This window comes from Perca flavescens, chromosome 2 (assembly GCF_004354835.1).
Source record: "Perca flavescens isolate YP-PL-M2 chromosome 2, PFLA_1.0, whole genome shotgun sequence".
In the NCBI taxonomy this organism is placed as follows: Eukaryota; Metazoa; Chordata; class Actinopteri; order Perciformes; family Percidae; genus Perca; species Perca flavescens.
Genome location: NC_041332.1, coordinates 20725339 through 20745193, shown reverse-complemented (window position 1 = coordinate 20745193; position 19855 = coordinate 20725339). Strand labels below are relative to the sequence as shown.

The 19855-nt window shown below is 43.5% G+C and overlaps 3 protein-coding genes across 3 annotated transcripts; 2 read left to right on the top strand and 1 right to left on the bottom strand.

Moving 5' to 3' along the window:
* The first annotated feature begins 656 nt into the window (after positions 1 to 656).
* On the top strand, positions 657 to 6351 carry atad5b (ATPase family AAA domain containing 5b). The gene is made up of 14 exons (XM_028601454.1): positions 657 to 1450; positions 1621 to 1959; positions 2049 to 2145; positions 2253 to 2335; positions 2531 to 2679; positions 2856 to 3027; positions 3251 to 3525; positions 3633 to 3726; positions 3801 to 3865; positions 4040 to 4238; positions 4425 to 4549; positions 4636 to 5426; positions 5554 to 5712; positions 6121 to 6351. Exons 1-14 carry the CDS (start codon positions 892 to 894, stop codon positions 6197 to 6199), a joined length of 3186 nt encoding a protein of 1061 aa, XP_028457255.1. The 5' UTR covers positions 657 to 891; the 3' UTR covers positions 6200 to 6351.
* Positions 6352 to 6459: 108 nt separating this feature from the next.
* tefm (transcription elongation factor, mitochondrial) lies at positions 6460 to 9720 on the bottom strand. Its single transcript, XM_028601465.1, has 5 exons — positions 9523 to 9720; positions 8734 to 9218; positions 7649 to 7798; positions 7270 to 7448; positions 6460 to 7090 (listed from the first exon to the last, which is right to left on the bottom strand). Exons 1-5 carry the CDS (start codon positions 9563 to 9565, stop codon positions 6826 to 6828), a joined length of 1122 nt encoding a protein of 373 aa, XP_028457266.1. The 5' UTR covers positions 9566 to 9720; the 3' UTR covers positions 6460 to 6825.
* A 4627-nt stretch (positions 9721 to 14347) lies between these two features.
* LOC114566460 (arf-GAP with dual PH domain-containing protein 2-like) lies at positions 14348 to 19291 on the top strand. Its single transcript, XM_028594935.1, has 11 exons — positions 14348 to 14646; positions 15145 to 15275; positions 15800 to 15891; positions 16150 to 16235; positions 16374 to 16486; positions 16602 to 16748; positions 17443 to 17526; positions 17633 to 17695; positions 17842 to 17919; positions 18160 to 18388; positions 18488 to 19291. Exons 1-11 carry the CDS (start codon positions 14559 to 14561, stop codon positions 18514 to 18516), a joined length of 1140 nt encoding a protein of 379 aa, XP_028450736.1. The 5' UTR covers positions 14348 to 14558; the 3' UTR covers positions 18517 to 19291.
* The last annotated feature ends 564 nt before the right edge of the window (positions 19292 to 19855 follow it).

Sequence of the window (19855 nt, the reverse complement as noted above, 5' to 3'; positions counted from 1 at the left end):
AACTGACCGTAAACCTAAAATAGCTTATACAACTAATTTATACCAGTCCTAATGAGCTTTCAAAATCAGAACCGTTTTTGTGAATGTTCACACAAGGCAACACTGAATAGGAATTACTAAATTGCTAAAGGAAACTTTGCATGTCTCCAGTGAATACCAAGAGAAAGGATTAACCAGAGGCAGACCTTGCAAATTTCCTAGATACAAGTGTTTTTAGAAAGTGATGATACTGTGATTTTAACAGGAGAGACACCGATCAACACTCATGTGCTCTGTGTAACCATTTACATACAAACACTGGCACACACCTAGTTTAATTTATTTTTTAACTTGTCTCATGAATATTAATCTACCAAATAAGCAGTGTACATTTTAAGGGACGCACTCTCTCAATACAGTGCGTTTTAGACATTGCGAAAAGCGGTTTTCTTTTAGGACGACAAAACCAGTAAAAAAAAAAGGAACAGGAAAAACACACGACCAAGAAAGAGAAACAAAAGCTGGTGACAACAGCAAGAGTTACCACTCTAGGTGAGAAAAAAATTAGTGGTGGGAGTTATGATTTTAGAGGAAAATGTGTCCTCCGTGACCATTAAAGTTATGTTTGTTTATAATACCCTCGCCATTTAATAACAGGGTTTAGGCTTGTGTGATGTGAAGCTGTAACGACTTCATCATATCGGAATCAGTTCGGTTCACTTGCTAAACTGTAGCTACGTCGTACGAGAGCCTGTGTGGGATTTGTCTATACACGATCTTTGGCTACTACAACACCCATAGGACTACACCCCCCAACCTTCTCGCGCACGTTTTAAACGTCATTCCATAGCCGTTGAGATGTTTTCGATTCAACGCCAACCGTTAAGAGCATAAGTAGTTTACTAATTTACTATGCGGAACAAACTCAGGCGGAACAAGAAATGTAAAGATGATTTGTGCCCGAGCAAAGAGCAGCCGCGAGCCGCCGAGGTGATAACGTCGGAGTTGTCGGAGTCGAGAGTCGATGATGAAACTACTCCAGAAAGAGCATCAGCCTCGCTGGCAGCGAAGTACAGATATGTCGCTGCAGACGTGTCGACCACAACACCACTTCAGGAGCAAAGGGAGAGTTTTTGCGCAAAAGGCATTAAAATTGCGCCCGTTTTCTTACACACAACACAGCGCAGTAAGAGTAAACGGAGCAGTGACGGGAGGAAGCTGGGTCAGCCTGTAGAGAAGCTGCAGGAATCAGTGCTCCCTCCTCAGACTGAAGATGTGCAGCTGGTGCATTTATCAACACTTACTCACCTGGCAGAGAGAAAGAGGCCCTGGAGAGGACAACTGTCACCCTCAGCTCTGCACAGCTGTCTGGAAGAAATCCAAACATCCAACCAAACATTTCCAGTCCGAACAGTGTTCAGCACCTTGCAGAAGAAAGTGGGTGAAAGGCTGCAGGATTTTGGATCCACAGGTTAGATTGGGCAGCAGTCCCTGTTATTCTGAGTGTGCATTCAATCCATTGATGTATTCATTCATTCATTCATAAAGCAGGTTGACGGTTTATATAGCCATCCAAACTTGTCAGCCATCTGAACTTGTGGTGCCATGACCATGTATGCCTCTTTCTCCTTTCCAACGCAGAACAGCTAAGCTCCCTACAGAACCACTTAAAAGAGAAGAGAAAACGGGGGAATGAAAGCTCTGAGAGGATGCCCAAACGTCTGAGGTCCAGTCTCGCTGCAGAGGGTGCTGTTGTTATGGGCCTCTGTCTCGTGTCAGCACAGGGTGTCCAGGAAAGTCCTGTCCTGACAGTCAAGACGCAGGGCAGAAGCAACAAGCTAAGTCGTACTCACAGACTGAGGCAGCAAAGTGGGAGCCCAGCAGGCCTGGCAAACCCCTGTGAGCCTGTGGACTCTGGATTGATAAATCACACAGAATCTTACAGCCAGTCCCTCAAAACCTCTGACATCCACCAAAGAGGTAAACTTGTCATATGATAATTGTTTTATGACATGTTTTATGTCCTTTACATTGCAGGAAATTAACTTTTGTCAATTTATTTTGTCTAGATTCCAGTTTAGAGGACGTTCTCTGGACAGACAAATACAGTCCTCAGCATTCAAGTGAAGTCATTGGCAACCCTGCCGCTGTGAATAAACTGCAAAGGTTAGTTTAATATAATTCGCTCCCTCACCCTTTAACTGATATATTGGACTTGAGTGGACAGTGTGAAAATAGTCTTTGAATGTTTTTTTTTTTTCTCTGGTGTTCAGTTGGTTGAAGAAATGGAAACTAAGGGCCGACTGTTACGATAGGAGAAAAATGGAGGAGAGCAAACAAGAAGAAAACAGCAGCGGTATGAGCTGGCATTTGTCATTCTCTTGTATCGCAGCTCAGGGTCAAATTTTTTATGTGGTTTCTAACTGAGCCATGACCACAAGCCTGCTTATTTTTTGAGTATGCACATGCCTTTTAATGACTCAGGATTTCGCAGATTTTTCCATGTGTGGGGGTTTTCGGTTAGAAAAGTCATCATGACTGTCCTGTGCAGACTCGTGGGACTGTGGAGACTTCCAGGGTGAGGCTGGGGCCGAGGACGACAGAGAGGAGCCGCTGTGCAACGCCATGCTGATCACAGGACCTCCAGGTGTGGGCAAGACCGCCTCCGTGTATGCCTGCGCTCAGGAGCTTGGCTTCAAGGTTGGAATCAAGCTGGACCAATAGTATATGGAATCCATGCAGCCAAAGGCTGATCATCTGCATTCATATCAATGTCTTTGAATACACTGCTCTGTAGCTAACCGAAATGATGTCTTATTTAAAGTTAAATAAAAGGAATTATCCTTTTTAATTGTTGTTTTACTTTACAATCAAAGGTATTTGAAGTGAACTGCTCCTCACAGCGCAGTGGGCGCCATGTTCTGTCCCAGCTGAAGGAAGCTACCCAGTCCCACCTAGTGGAGATGCCGGGGAAGGACCCACTGAAACCAACTTACTTCAACAACTACAACATCAACAGCTGCACTCCCAAATCTGAGACTTTACCTGGTACGACATGGATGACAAAGACACGGCGCTCATTGAATTCCAAATAATTATACAATATCTTACTTGCGAACTTACTTATTTAAACAGGCTTGTAACAGATATAGTTTAAGGAAAAAGTAAAAAAAGGAACTCCTATTGTTTAAATGTATATCTGTAGATAGTTAGGAGGTCTCAATGTCATATTAACATATATTACAGGCATTTATATTAATTTCTTTAACAGGAAAAAGAGCACGTCCGAAAAATGTCCTCTCTACCTCAAAAAAGAGAGCAGCACAGAGGTTTGGCCACTCCAGTTGCAAAGGAAAAGTTAATCCAGCCATGGTCACTTTGGCCAACTACTTTAAAATGAAGGCCAAAGCAGATTACTTACATTTAGGTGGCCTGTCGCCATCTGACAATCCAGAAAGCGAGAAATCAGGCAACCCATCCCCAGGCTCTGATCAAACGGTGCCACAGGATAAAAAGACAGCCACATCACTCATTCTGTTTGAAGAGGTAAACCATCTGGCAACCCTACACTGTAAGACATATCATTTAATGGATATGAGACCGCACATGAACCATGTTTGGTTTGAGCCTTTTGCATCCGTCTGCTCCTACAGGTTGATGTCATATTTGATGATGATGTTGGTTTCCTCGCAGCCATCAAGACTTTCATGACCACCACAAAGAGACCAGTCATTCTGACCACCAATGGTAAATGCGCACACTGTGTAATTTTAGAAAAGATTTGAGGACAAGCTGTGATGCAAAATAAATGTCTTCCTTAGATCCCTCATTCAAAGAGAGATTCAACCACAGCTTGGAGGAAATCATTTTCAGAACCCCATCAGCGGTAAGTCGGATTTTTAGGTCTACACTCTTGTACAACTTCAGTATGAAATGCACGTTTCTTAAAGTGGCTCACACTTTTCTTGTATGTTTGTGACAAAAAAAACCGTCCTCTGATGGCTGCTCGGTGTACTTTTTGAAGAATCATTAGTCGTAAACTTACCCCATCTGTTCCAAGGTGAACGTCTGTAGCTACCTGCAGCTGGTGGGCTTGGCTGAGAACGTGCGACTGGAGTTGGACGACGTTAGCAGCCTCCACAGACTGTCCAGAGGGGACGTCAGACGGTGCCTCTCGCAGCTGCAGCTCTGGGTGCGCAGCGGTGGAGGACGGGCGTCTCGGAGTGGAGGCTCGCCGAAGGAGCCTACTCATGTACAGCGTGCGTTTCTCTAAAATAAATCACAATCAAGCCCCCCTTACAGACCAAAATTTGTTTCCAAAAACACCGGTGCAGATTTGGAGTAATTTTCTCAATATTTGCACTCCTCCCTAATATGTATTGCAACTGCTGCACAGCAGTTCCCCTCGGGATAAATAAAGTTCTATTCTATCTTATCTTGTCTAGACTCGGGTCTTACTGAAAGAGGAGAACATGTAGACTCCCACCTTCCTCATTGTGACCCATGCTGCGCTGCTAGCATGCTGGGTCTCCACCCTGTGACCCAAAACCAACTGTTAAACCTTCTAAAGGCAAGTATTGCTATCTTCGCCTACTGTATATGAACCTCATACGCTTTGTATCACAGACAATTTACTCCATCTGTTAACATTTTCAGTGTCAGTATTGGTCTGAAATAGACATGGACAAGCTCCTGCGGCTCCTAGCTGAGAGCTGGAGAGGAGGTGTTCCTCTTCTGTACTCCAACCTGGAGCTTCTTCTACCCATCGAGACCAAAGGGACTTGTGGGCTGCAGAAGGAGCTGGCACCCTCTGATATTGATCTTCACGTCACGCGGCTGGATGGATATGTCAGCGGGAAGGCTTCAGCCACCAACAGCAAATCTGTTAGGAATATCTCCAGGCTTAGCAGAAGGAAATCTATCGCAACAGTGTTTGACACATCTTGCAGTTTGACACAAAACGCATCATTCTCGTCAAAAAGGGCTCATTTGAGAGTCCCTAGTTTAAGAGACAAGACTGAAGAAAACGCAGCCAAAGTCGTAACAAACTGTTTGGATGCCTTGAGCGACTTCTTTGACCTCATGTCTTGCCTTGATTCCACAATGCCAGCTGCTGCAGCACCGCTTGGTTCAGGCTCATGCCGACCTGAGGCCTTTGTCTGGACAGGAGCGGAGATAAAGGATGGCTTATTGGATGTGATGAGCGAAGAGGGGGAAGTGGACAGGATTTGGAGCCAGGAGAGGCCGTTGGATATTCAGGCCGCTGTTGAGGGTTTGGGGTGTCACAGGTGCTGTTGGCGAGTGTCTGAGGCGTGGACTGAAGCCCAAAACTACCGACAGGAACTGGGAGACGCAAGGTGGGGGAGCCTGGCAGAGAGACTGACGTTACCCGTCTCCTCCAAAAAACAGAGCCTCAGCTTTAGTTTGCAACCTCTGTGTGCACCAAGGTAAGCCTATTCTCCATCTCAACTCCTGAATACTGAGTTGTCCCCCCCCCTATTTTTGTTGTTTACAATGCACAAAACAAAAATGTCTTGTTTTTCCACCACCCCCTACTGGTGCCTGTCCCTCCAGCGTGTCTAAAAGGAGGTACGAGCTGAGCAGGAGGCTGCTTGGCAGTAAATCCTTCAGCCTGCTGGGGAACAGACGAGCTGTCAGCGTCGACTACATGCCGGTCCTCCGCTACATCTGTCGCTTTCAAAGAGCACGGCAACAGAAAGAGGAGCCAGCCAGGTGAGCCAAACACAGTACAGGGTTAGATTAGGGCTGGGCGATATGGAGAAAATCAAATATCACAATATTTTTGACCAAATACCTCTATCGATACAGCAACAATATTGTAGTGTTGACTATTACACAATGAGATTTTTGATAAATAATCATCAGTAATGTGGATATAATGACTAAGTGGGTAAAGGCAAATAATAGAACAGTTACAACAGTCTGGGAATAACAGTTTTAACTGCATTACAATAAACCCAGTCACATCAGGATAGGCTGTGTGACTACCCTGATGTGACGGTTAGATCCAATAATTTTAGCGTGTCTTACAGTTGTATCATTGTTGAATAAAATGCTTGTAACATCACAGTAACGCTCAATATTTGCAGACAAACTTCAAATGTTTTGTTCCCACATTAGGGGTTTGAACTACCTCAGCAGCACACATCTGGGCCTCTCAAAGTCAACCATTCAACTCCTGGCAGAAGATTTCTCCTAGAGAACCTCATATACTACCTCACTTTCCTCCAGTCAGTATTTACTTTGCAATCATTTTACCTGAATATTGTCAAATGAATTTAATGCTGTTGAGATGAGAAATCATCTTTTATACCATGAAAAGTAAATAAAAATAGTTTTATATTTTTGTAAATTATGATATTTATTTTTTTTAAGAATGTAAAGCACTTTGATTGCTCAGGTATGGATGTGGGGATGAGACCAGTGCAGTTTTTCATTCTTGTTAAGAAAAAAAAAAAGTTATTGCATAATCCATAACATTTTATTACAAACCAACAGTAGTTGAAAACCAACAGCATTTATTTTATGCAAGTGTCCAAATCGAACTAGATCAATAGCAGCAATAACACTGCAGCAACCCTCGTGTTCTCAGCAACCCTCGTGCTCTTAGCATCTTCCCCCCCCCCCCCCCAAAAAAAAGAAAAAACGGTATTAAGAGTGTTTTATGTAACAGAATATTAAATACGTGAAATGTACCATCACCCACCATCACATCTGTTCAAGAGGTAAATGTTTGGTAAAAGTCTGAAAAGGCAGAATGCCACTCAGGTTTGTTTTGGTGGATGTAGTGCACGGTTGAGGCATCAGATCGGCCACATGTAGTGGTTAACTGGAAGATTCGCTGAGCAGCTCGTAAAAAGCAACAGCCTGAAGCAGAGCATCACAGAGTTCCTCTCCTCCTCTTCTGCTGCCCATCTGGAAAGAATTCCTGTACTTTACCAGCAGCTCTGGGGGGAAGTTTATCCTGGGAAGCTTCTGTGTCACCGACTCTGTCATCAGCTGTCGCACCGTCTGTGCTCCACTGGTCCGCGACTCGCCCACCATGAGTCCAAAGTGACGTCCCACAGCAGTACGCATCATGTTCAAAACTCTGCAAAGGAAGAAATGAAGGAGGGAACGTCATTTCATGAATCGTCACCCGACTTCAAATAATTGCGACACAAAAAAATAATATCAAAGGCCAAGCACATTTTAAAATGTGTGTTTGTACAGTATTTTGGTCCCTTTCATAGTTGAAAAGTCATTGATATGAAATTGCTTCTTCCACACCTCGGAGGAATGTTGGACTCAGGCGATGAGTTTCTTGGCTCAAGCAGAGCGAACAGCATGGCCTCCACAGTCCTCATGTGGGCCATGACAGGAAAGAGAGCCGTATTCTGTACGGAGATGGACGACTTCTCTATTATGTAGAAGTCAGCTGATGGGAGTAGTGCCAGAACAGTGGAAACCTAATGACAGAAAGAAAAATTACAAATTGTGCAGTTGTAAATGGGCTTCTATTCAATACTGTGAGTTACACCCAGTTGCTAATAACAAAGTTAAAACAAATGGACAACAGGTGTTACATAGTTTCTCTATGAAACAACCCATTTAACTAGTCACGGTGTACAATTTCAGTAATACCATGGACTCTGGCAATTATACTCACATCATTCAAGTAAGCAGAAGCCATGTATGTTCCCCTCAAGAAATTTGGACATTCCACCTGTTGCCAATCCAGTACTGTCATCCCACGGTCCACATGAGCCCAGGCGATTTTATTAGTTCCACATATTAGTGATACAATGCTAGTTGCATCCTGCGTAAACAAATACAGAATCATGACAGGTCATGGTCACAGTGAATTATCCTGCCTTGTCTTGTTATATTTGTTTGACAAAAGAAATGAGATGAGAGGAAATATGGACAGGTAGTGGACTGTTTCCCTACACAGATTTTACATAGTCAATTTATCAGTTGCAGTGAGTGCTACACAAAGATGAAAGCAGTTTTAAAATATCTTCTATGGTTCATGGAGAGCTTTGTCAAGAAACTGAACTCATTAGTTGAGTATTCTTGGCCTGGGGACAAACTTTATATTTTTTTAAAAGGCAATGGTGTTTTTACAGGGTAGAAAAAAATATGCTATTAGTTGTTGGACATTTTTGGACCTTAACTTCTACCAACGATACTAGGGACTGTAAATCAGGATATCTTTGCTGCGTCGAATTACCAGTTGTTTTTTTAATCTGTATCTCACAAGTCATACTACTTTATAGAAGCGCAATATTAAATTGTAAAAGTCCCCCTTTCGGCTTCTCAGGCAGACCAAAACCCCCAGTGTGTAAGCCTAGTATGACCTAAATGTAACAGAGGGCGGCAGCAATGTAAAGTTGATCAGGCCTTCTCTGTCATCTTCAAGCAGGGTGGATGCTTACCAACTGAGAGACTCGAACCCAAGACCCCAGGACAAACTAAATCTCTGATAGGCCTCCCCACTTAACCCTTGTATTGTCTTCCCGTCAACCTGTTCAGCTTTTTACAACGTTTTAAATTGTTCAATTTTTCTTCTACACATTTTCAGCACTTATTTCTACGTCCCACATTTTCTGATATAAAACAAAAATTGAAAACGGGTCAATGTGACCCGAAGTCAACACAAGAGTTAAGTTCATGTTTACAACTCGGGCGCTACAATAAGCGTTTCAATCATAAAGACAACGGCAGGTGTTCGAAAATGTACAAGGACCTCACCTCCAACCAGGACCTGTCAACCTCTGGCCTGATAAACTTTGCCAACTGAATCCTCACTTTCCTCTCTTTCTTAACCGGGTTGAGAATGGAGTTGAACACTATTACGGCACTTTTGTGCTTCAGCAGTGGTACATTCACCACACTCTCCAGAGTTTTAAAGGGTCCGTTTTTAGTCCTGTATTCCACAACGTTGAGCGACTTGCGGCCTCTCAGGAGCTTGACGCCTGCCATCTCCGACGGCGTGGCGGTGTTGAGCAGCTGGAGGATGGCGTCTCGTTGTTCGGAGGTGTAGCAGGCATCCAGGGATCTGTTGTCCTCTTTGCAGGGCTCAGACGTGGAGGAGATAGTGGCGTTCAGGGTCTCAAAGCCTGCCACGGGAACCCGGCTCCGCCAGCAACATGTGCACTGGAGATACCGCAGCTCCAGCTCAGGGAGGCAGCCGTGCTGAGGGCGACGGAATAAGCCAGACTGTCCTGCATACTGACCTGCAGAAGAAATAAAAGAGGGAGCTGACGGGTCAATCCAGCCAAGTTGGACTCTCCACAACACGTGAGGAAGCCCTCGTGTCACTTGCTGTGAACGTGTCAAAAAGACGTCAGACTCAAAGGCTGTTAAAACTCTGTGTAAAACAGATACAACTACAAACAAATACGAACATAACGTTAACTGTAGCTAACAGTTTAAGGTAAGGTAGCAATATAAACTAGCTAAGTTAGCTTTACGTTACCATTGCTAGGCTGCGAATTCAAATGTAATGTTTTGCAAACGCGAATAAAGGACAAAACTTACTTCTCTGAGCGACCGACGACAGAAATCGCCTGGCGACCCACATCGTCGGTGATTAGATACAAATAATCAATGGTTTTAGCTACAACATCATACAGGTTGAACAAGTTTGCCCTTTGGTTTTTGTCCGACGGTTTTCAATCGGTCGGCTTAGCACCACTGTAATAGGTTCCGGTAGGATCATAGAACTCATTCACGTGGAGCTGATTATTGCGCTGTATTAATACAATTTGTTTTATTTTGTATGATTACATAACCCATTGATATTAATGAGGGTAGGTTAAATATTAGAAACACATTTTAGTATTATGCAGTACAATTCAATAGCACCACAAACTACCAGATGTGGGAGGCAACTATTTATTTAGCAATCAATCAAATCAGTCAATCAAAATACTAATAATTTACTATGTTGTATGTACTTTTATTTAAAAGATCTGAACATTTCTTTCATTCCTGCAACATAAGGAAGACCGTGGTTGGTTGTCACACTGCTTATTACAGCTACACTAGAGTCCACTTTGACAATTTATTTAATATTAAACAGTTGTGAGAAGTTGTGAAAATAAAAGGGATACCGATTTCAAGGCAAGACCTTAATGCTAATCGGTGAAGTATCCCTTTAAGCTTTCATCTAATGTAGGAATGACTATTGAAAGATTTTAATGAGTTTTAGCACAAGTAAAAAGTGTGACAACCAACCCCGGTCTCCCCTACACCCTTCAAAATGACCATCATTTTAAGTCAACACCCTGTGAAACAGTGTCAAAAACATTCACGGAGGTGGGGTTTTGTTTGTTTTGCAGGGCTGTTTAGACTGTATTATTAGTACCTACCCTCTGAAAATAAACTGGCAGTGTGTCTATTAGCTTGCTTTGCAGTTCACCTGCCCCTTAGTGGCCATAATACGCATTAAATATATGCATTATAGCAAGTGCTCAGACTCCATTATTTTGTCTTTTAACTTCTCCTGTCTACACAGTGGGAATGTGTTGCATTATTTAGTCAGGCCATATGACCTCTACAGAGTTGTGTTTGTGTGTTCCAAACTTTGAGAAAAAATAAAAATAAAAATTGTGAACCGATCAGGAACAGCCAGCAATAGCAACCAGAACCTGAAGTGAAACTAACATATATATACATACATACATACACACACACACACACACACACACACACAGGTGTGTTCATTTAGTCTGGCTGAATTCATTATTTGTCCTTCTCTAATAAGTGAACAGTGAAAACTGAACTGGAGAGTCAGGAAGGTGTCAGTCATGTCCTGAGAAGAGGTCTAATTAAGCATAATTGTAAACAATAAGTGGGTGGACCAAAATGTGTAGAGCCTTTAAAACGTTACGTACTTAAATAAATAAATTGTTACAGGTTTTGAAGAGTGGTTGTTTAATGCTTCAATGTATTTATCTACAAAGCATCCTATAATAAAGATACATTTTTGTTATGTCTATCCTGCTTAGACTTATCCGGTGTCGGGTCGCGGGGGGAGCAGCTCCAGCAGGGGACCCCAAACTTCCCTTTCCCGAGCAACGTTAACCAGCTCCGACTGGGGGATCCCGAGGCGTTCCCAGGCCAGGTTGGAGATATAATCCCTCCACCTAGTCCTGGGTCTTCCCCGAGGCCTCCTCCCAGCTGGACGTGCCTGGAACACCTCCCCCAGGAGGCGCCCAGGGGCATCCTTACCAGATGCCGAACCACCTCAACTGGCTCCTTTCAACGCAAAGGAGCAGCGGCTCTACTCCGAGCTCCTCACGGATGACTGAGCTTCTCACCCTATCTCTAAGGGAGACGCCAGCCACCCTCCTGAGGAAACCCATTTCGGCTGCTTGTACCCTGGATCTCGTTCTTTCGGTCATGACCCAGCCTTCATGACCATAGGTGAGGGTAGGAACGAAAACTGACCGGTAGATCGAGAGCTTTGCCTTCTGGCTCAGCTCTCTTTTCGTCACAACAGTGCGATAGATTGAATGCAATACCGCACCCGCTGCGCCGATTCTCTGACCAATCTACCGCTCCATTGTCCCCTCACTCGCGAACAAAACCCCAAGGTACTTGAACTCCTTCACTTGGGGTAAGGACTCATTCCCTACCCGGAGAAGGCATTCCATCGGTTTCCTGCTGAGAACCATGGCCTCCAATTTAGAGGTGCTGATCCTCATCCCAACCGCTTCACACTCGGATAAGCGGATGAAGCCATGATGAATGCCATCAGGACCACATCATTTGCAAAAAGCAGCGATGAGATCCCCAGCCCACCAAACTGCAACCCCTCCCCACCCCGACTACGCCTCGATATCCTGTCCATAAATATTACAAACAGGATTGGTGACAAAGCGCAGCCCTGGCGGAGGCCAACCCTCACGTGAAACGAGTCCGACTTACTGCCGAGAACCCGGACACAGCTCTCACTTTGGTCGTACAGAGATTGGATGGCCCTGAGTAGAGAACCCCTCACCCCATACTCCCGCAGCACCTCCCACAGTATCTCCCGGGGGACCCGGTCATACGCCTTCTCCAAATCCACAAAACACATGTAGACCGGTTGGGCATACTCCCAGGCTCCCTCCAGGATCCTTGCGAGTGAAAGAGCTGGTCCGTTGTTCCACAACCAGGACGGAATCCGCATTGTTCCTCCTCAACCTGAGGTTCGACTATCGGCCGAACCCTCCTTTCCAGCACCTTGGAGTAGACTTTACCAGGGAGGCTGAGAAGTGTGATACCCCTATAATTGGCACACCCTCTGGTCCCCCTTTTAAAAAGGGGAACCACCACCCCAGTCTGCCACTCCTTTGGCACCGTCCCAGACTTCCACGCAATGTTGAAGAGGCGTGTCAACCAGGACAGCCCCTCCACACCCAGAGCCTTGAGCATTTCTGGACGGATCTCATCAATCCCGGGCTTTGCCACTGTGGAGTTGTTTGACTACATCAGTGACTTCCGCCTGGGAAATCGACGACAATCCCCGTTATCCTCCAGCTCTGCCTCTAACATAGGGCGTATTAGTCAGATTCAGGAGTTCCTCAAAGTGCTCCTTCCACCGCCCCCTATTACCTCCTCAGTTGAGGTCAACAGTGTCCCATCCTTACTGTACACAGCTTGGATGGTTCCCCGCTTCCCCTCCTGAGGTGGCGAACAGTTTTCCAGAAGCACTTTGGTGCCGACCGAAAGTCCTTCTCCATGTCTTCTCCAAACTTCTCCCACACCCGCTGCTTTGCCTCTTTCACGGCAGCGGCTGCAGCCCTCGGGCCCCTCGGTACCCTGCAACTGCCTCCGAGTCCTCTGGGATAACATATCCCGGAAAGACTCCTTTTCAGTCGGACGGCTTCCTGACCACCGGTGTCCATCACGGTGTTCGTGGGTTACCGCCCCTTGAGGCACCTAAGACCCTAAGACCACAGCTCCTCGCCGCAGCTTCAGCAATGGAAACTTTGAACATTGTCCACTCGGGTTCAATGCCCCCAGCCTCCACAGGGATGCACGAAAAGCTCCGCCGGAGGTGTGAGTTGAAAGTCTGTCGGACAGGGGCCTCCTCCAGACGTTCCCAATTTACCCGCACTACACGTTTGGGCTTACCAGGTCTGTCCAGAGTCTTCCCCCACCCCCTGACCCAACTCACCACCAGATGGTGATCGGTTGACAGCTCTGCCCCTCTCTTCACCCGAGTGTCCAAAACATACGGCCTCAGATCAGATAAAACGATTATGAAATCGATCATTGACCTTCGGCCTAGGGTGCTCTGGTACCAGGTACACTTATGAGCATCCCTATGTTCGAACATGGTGTTCGTTATAGACAATCCATGACTAGCACAGAAGTCCAACAACAAACAACCACTCTGGTTTAGATCAGGGAGGCCGTTCCTCCCAATCACGCCTCTCCAGGTGTCTCCATCATTGCCCACGTGCGCGTTGAAGTCCCCCAGCAGAACAATGGAGTCCCCCACCCTGCCCCATGCAGGACTCCACTCAAGGTCTCCAAGAAGGCCGAATACTCCGAACTCCTGTTTGGTGCATATGCACAAACAACAGTTAGAGTTTTCCCCCCCACAACCCGCAGGCGTAGGGAGGCGACCCTCTCGTCCACCGGGGTAAACTCCAACGTAGCGGCGCTCAGCCGGGGGCTTGTGAGTATCCCCACACCCGCCCGGCGCCTCACACCCTGGGCAACTCCGGAGAAGAAAAGAGTCCAACCCCTATCCAGGAGTACGGTTCCAGAACCGAGACTGTGCGTAGAGGTAAGCCCCACCAGATCTAACCGGTAGCGCTCCACCTCCCGCACCAGTTCCGGCTCCTTCCCCAACAGAGAGGTGACGTTCCACGTCCCCAGAGCCAGCGTCTGCTGCCTGCCTGGGTCTGGTCCGTCGAGGCCCCTGACCTTCACTGCCACCCATTTGGCAGCGCACCCGACCCCAGCGGTTCCTCCCACAGGTGGTGGGCCCATGGACTGGAGAGATGGGAGCCACGTAGTTTGTTCGGGCTGTGCCCGGCCGGGCTCCGTGGCAAACCCGGCCACCAGGCGCTCGCCGACGAGCCCGCCGTCTGGGCCTGGCTCCAGACGGGGGCCCCGGGCTTCCTCCGGGCAGGGTCACTCCATCTCTACCTTGTTTATTATACTGCATTTTAATTAATTGCAAAATATTTTTAAATGAACAAACCTTTATTTTAGATATTTACACTGTACCTCACACACACACACCAGTCAAACTTACAGTTATGAGCTACACACAATTCTATAACTTTCATAGTGTAGGTCACTCTGTTACACGGTGACGTCTGTTTCACTTCCTTTCTCTGTTATTTCTGGTCCTCTGCGTTTGAGTGCAGAACAATAAACTTCATGATGCTGTGCTGGTAAGAGGAAATGCGGTGCCCCTGGCCAGTGAAAAGAAATTCAGTTCTTTCACCTGCTACAGAGCAGAGCAGCTCTGAACCATTCAATGTGTGGAATGAGTATGGAGTTAATACCCAGTAGCTCTTTTGTTGGATTACAACTGTCAATCTGACCGAAGCAACCTACCTTCCCCTATGGCCAGTCTGGAGAGAAACAACAAAATCCTACTTGATTTGGTGCAACAGCCAGGTAACAACTTGTGTGCTGACTGTGGAGCTCCTGGTGAGTACATACGCTGACAAAGATTCATAACCACGATACATTCTTTTGATATGATAGCAAGCAGCAACATTGTTTGACTGATTTCCAACAATACATGTTTCAAGGACCATTGTATCTGATTTCTGTGTGAGTGAACATGTTTTCTTTATTAAAGTTAAAAGAATGATGAGCAAGAATGATGAACAGTAACCTGTGCCATCGGGCCATGTTATCTTGTTGTTAACAGAACTATCTCCAAAGTCATACTTTATAGCCTAGTCAAATTTTTTTTATAAACATTTGAAAGGGGAAGTGGTAGCTGCTGTATATTCTGTGGTATTACCTCATTGTTCCCACTTTGTGGCCATCACTGACGAGGACAGTGAATAGAGTCTGTGTGAGAGGAAAAGAAAAACAAGAAATGAAATACTTAAATTCATTTCACTGTTAAATTTACCCCCAGATTAGTAGTGCACATTAACCTACAAGAAAACCTTTTTATTTTCCTTTTGTTTACAGAGCCTGACTGGGCCTCCTACACACTTGGTGTCTTTGTGTGCCTGAACTGCTCTGGGTTGCATCGTAATTTACCTGCTGTCAGCAAAGTGAAATCCATACGTCTGGATTTCTGGGATGATTCACTAGTAGAGGTATAGGTTTGTAGTTTGTACTCATTTTATATGGGTAGCTAATTACATGTATTATTTATTATTCATTCATTTTATGTTTTTGTATTTGCACAGCCTACTTAATACCGGGACAATTTTAATATGTACTTTATTTATACGTATATTTTTGCATAATTTTTTTTAATTTTTTTCTAATTCTTATCATTCCTATTGTTCTATTTATTATTTTGTATCTATTGTATGCACATGTGACAGATAAAACCTTTCAAATTTTGAATCTTGAAAACTAATCTGTCCACCGTGTTAATGCTCTATTTTGCATAAGGTATTTATGATTTAGGTAAGAGTGCGCTTTGTTCTCAATATGGATACTGTACATGTTTTGTTTATAATCTCTTGAGATCTGTCTAAGTTGTAAATTGTTTCTGGTTTCAGTAAATCAGTTGTCCTCCTCTGCAAGACAGGGATCTTCAAATATGAAATGAAGAGAATTAATATTATTTGTCTTGTTGTAACTTTTAAAATCTCACATCTTGTGATTTCAGTTCATGCGGAAGTGGGGAAATTCTGCAGCCAAAGCCATTTATGAAAAGTGTGTCCCTGCCTTCTTCTACCAGCCGCAACAGAAAGACTGCATGTGAGTCACCACATTCAACATCCATTCACCTCAGTAGCACAGTGCAAAATGAAGTACTTTACTTCTGAATGGGTGTGGAGAGGTAAAAAAAAAAAAAAGAACAAACAGTGCCAATTACAGAAGTGGAGCTATTACTAAAGACAGTGAATTAGCCTCATTCATCAATGGCAGGTCTACACATGTTCTGGTATTTCCTTAAATACTTGTGTTTCATCCATACAGAAACAGTAAAGTTGTTGTTTTTTTGCTTTGTTGTAGTGTTCTTAAGGATCAGTGGATCCGTGCAAAGTATGAAAGAAGAGAGTTCACAGGAGAAAACAATTTTCAGCAAGCTTATTGCTCAGGTAATTATCCTGCCAGTATACTAACATTAACATGCTCTTCCAATCAGCAAAATAATCAGAATTATGCATTTGAATTTGGCATGCATAGAAGTTTAGTAGCTCTTCATCTCTTTTATTTATTTGATGTATCCAACCCAGACCGGTTCGAGTCAACACTATGGAAGAAGGGGAAAGACAACAAGCAGTTTTTAAAGAGGATCTTCCTGTTGTCCCGGAAAGACTTCACCCTCAGATACTTTATTAAAGAGGATGTGAGATTTTCCACATCACCATTTAGTCTACAATGTTTTATGAGAATACATGGGTTACAGGCAAGTACATTTTATTTCTAATCTTTTGAAATCCTTCCTTAATCCTCTTATTCAGTCCAAGCTTCCCAAAGCTGTCATCTCCATGAAGGACCTGAATGCAGTTTTCCAGCCGGAGAAGATCAATCACGCCCACGGTCTTCAGATCTCTTACATGCATGACAAACGCATAAGGAATCTGTTTGTTTATCACGAGAAAGGACAGGTGAGCTTGAGTGCCATTGTGATACTTTATTTCTACTTTAAACAGATACATGTCTTGACTTCAGCTCATCTACCTTTGAATCTCGCACTTGCTGTGACAGTTTTGGACTTGGCCTGTCTGATGGGCAAGGGCTAAAAAATAAATAAAAAGGGCACCAAGATGTAGGGCAGCCTATATGGCACTGCATCACGTTTTCTCCACTAGAAATGCACCCAAGAGGGCCCTGCATCGCACTTCCTCCACTAGAAGGGCACCCTAGAGGGCCCTGCATCACGTTTTCTCCACTGGAAGTGCACCCTGGGAGGTCCACCTCCCACGTCCACAAATGTGCTGTGGTGTAGGCCTACATCTGAAAGAAGTACAAAGGCGATACATCACAATATCAACAAAACACCAAAAATGCAGTTGTTAGCAAGAGGAGAGGCGGACCTTAAAATGTTGTACAAAAACGTCTTTAATTAAAAGAAGTCATATCAGAAAATCTTCACACATATGCATCATATTTTACTGGTAAATACACTACAAATATATTGTAGTGTTGTAATGTGTGTGTCATGGTCAAATACAGCTTCTATGTTCAGCTATCCTGGTTTTTCAAGCTCTCTTGTTTTTTAACCTTAATTGTATGAAATTAACCAGATAACTTGCATGATGCAGTTTATGTCTTCCTGATATGCTTTTCTATATCTTACAGGTAATTGTATCCTTGTTCAATGCTATTAGAGCAACACGCTTGGCATACCTCCTGAAGAAACATCCCACTCTTCGAGATAATGACGTGAGACAAAATTTCAAAAGATTTAGCTTGGATAGATTGTTAAAGTTAAAGTGTTAAACTGCCACTTTCAGTCAGTTAAGAGTGTTAAATGTGTCTCTTTGTACAGTTAATATCTCAACTAACAGTAAATTGCCTGAAGGAGGGGTACATGGAGAAAACTGGCCCAACGGTTCGTCTGAGTTTATTATAAAAATGAATTTGATTTGATTTATTATATCTGACAAATTTATTTGATTTTGATTTGAATTCATTTTCATTGTTTTATCTTCCTCTTCCTCTGCCTGTGTGTGTCTGTGTGTTCGTGTGTGTTTCCAGCATCGGGAGCCATTCAAGAAGAGGTGGTTCACACTGTGCTCAATGAACAGAAAGCTTCTGTATTTTAAAAGTCCACTGGTAATTAACAGATAATGCCGGTGTCTACAGTGTGTGTATAAAGTGACTGTATAAATAAATAGATAAGTAAATGAGCAAAAATTCTAACACTCATTTATAAAAACTACAATGATTATACATTCAAATCAATTGTATTATTTTGTGGACATTTCCAGGAAAATACGCAGACATTAGCCTGATATGAAACAATAATTTTTTTTGCTAAGTGCTCTTCTTTGTGCTGCTTGTTATCAATGTTAGGATGCTACAGAGCAGGGTGCTGTCTTCATTGGCACAGAGAGCCACAGCTACTCTGCTTCAGAGAGCAGCAGGCAGAGCTTGAGGGGAAACCGATGGCACTGTGGCATCACGCTGGAAACTCCGGAAAGGCAGTTTTTGTTTATGTGTGAGCAGGAGCAGGAGCAGAAGGAGTGGCTGGAGGCCTTCAGAAAGGTCATCTCTCAACCCATGACCCCAGAGGATTATGCTAGTAAGATACTGTTGTTATACCTCATAGAGTGTAGGTAATGTCTTCTGGTGCTTATCACATGTGAAAACCCACTCCTAACCTTTTCTTTCTTTGATATAGATGAAGCCAGCATGAGAAGGGGAAAGTGACTAGACCAGTTCGACCCGTTGGTTTGCAGGAGTTCAGGATGCATTAAGAATCGTTTTGGGACATGACAGACTCAAAGCCTCTTCTTCCAAAAGATGCTCCTGAAGCTGTCAGAGGATAAAGAAACATGGTGACAAACTCTCTATTACTGACAGAACTGCTCAACACCACAGACAAATGATCAACTTCAACACTTTTGCACGGACTAAAGTGTCTGTGATTACACCTTGGCACATTGGAGAAGTTACTGTCACAGCTGGGACGTTGCTGCACATCAGAAGCTTGATTGCATTGTCTTTGCCACTATAACATTGCATCAAAGAACTCTTTGCAATACATTATAATTACACTGGAACCAAATATTGTATTAATTAAAAATAAGAATAAGAGAATAACATTGTATGTATAATTTGCAATTGTTCTGTAGTTATTTTGTATTTTATGTTTCACTCAATTTGCACATTTTGAAAGGATTAGGTTCATTTTTTCACACACTGTTTAATTTTAGCTGTCTACATAGTTGTGTGAAACTGAAAGCTCTTCATAATTTTAATAAATTGTATAAACAATTGATCCCTGCTTTTAATATTTTACCAATTCTATAGGTATATACAGTATATTCCTCTTCAGTAGCAAGATACAGAATACTGTAGTGATCACAGATGACAGTTGAAGATTATGTCAGGCATGGTAGAGGTGTCTCTATCTGGATGCCTTCAGTCATAGGAAGGTTATTGTGATATGCAAGGGTGGATTAGCAACCAGGCCAAGCGGCTAATGGACCCTTTTTAATTCCTTTATTATTTCCGTTTATATCGTGTATATAGTGCACTTATTTTTTTTAAATAAATAGATGCTTAATACACACACTATGCAACATTTATGGTTTCTGCTGTTGGTTTTCTTGTCTGTGACGCGTTTTGACAGGCGCTGTCGAACTGGAGGAAAAAGTAAGATGTGTCACTCAACGCCAATCTCCCGGTACCAGAAATATCATCGAGCTAACCAGCCAATGGAGATAATTATAGACATAATATATGTCTATGGAGATAATTTTCTGAAAAATATTGTGAGCTCGGTTTGTATTTTAAGCACTGTTGGAAAGTAGTAACTAGGTACATTTACTCAAGTACTGTTTTATGTACAATTTGCTCCACCAGCTGTAACATTAATATACAATGCTTCTTACTAAAGCATCGATATTTTAACGATCGGTTATATATATATATATATATATATATATATATATATATATATATATATATATATATATATATATATATATATATATATATATATATAGTCCATTCTGCTATAATAGGCTACTTTATTTTGCTGTTA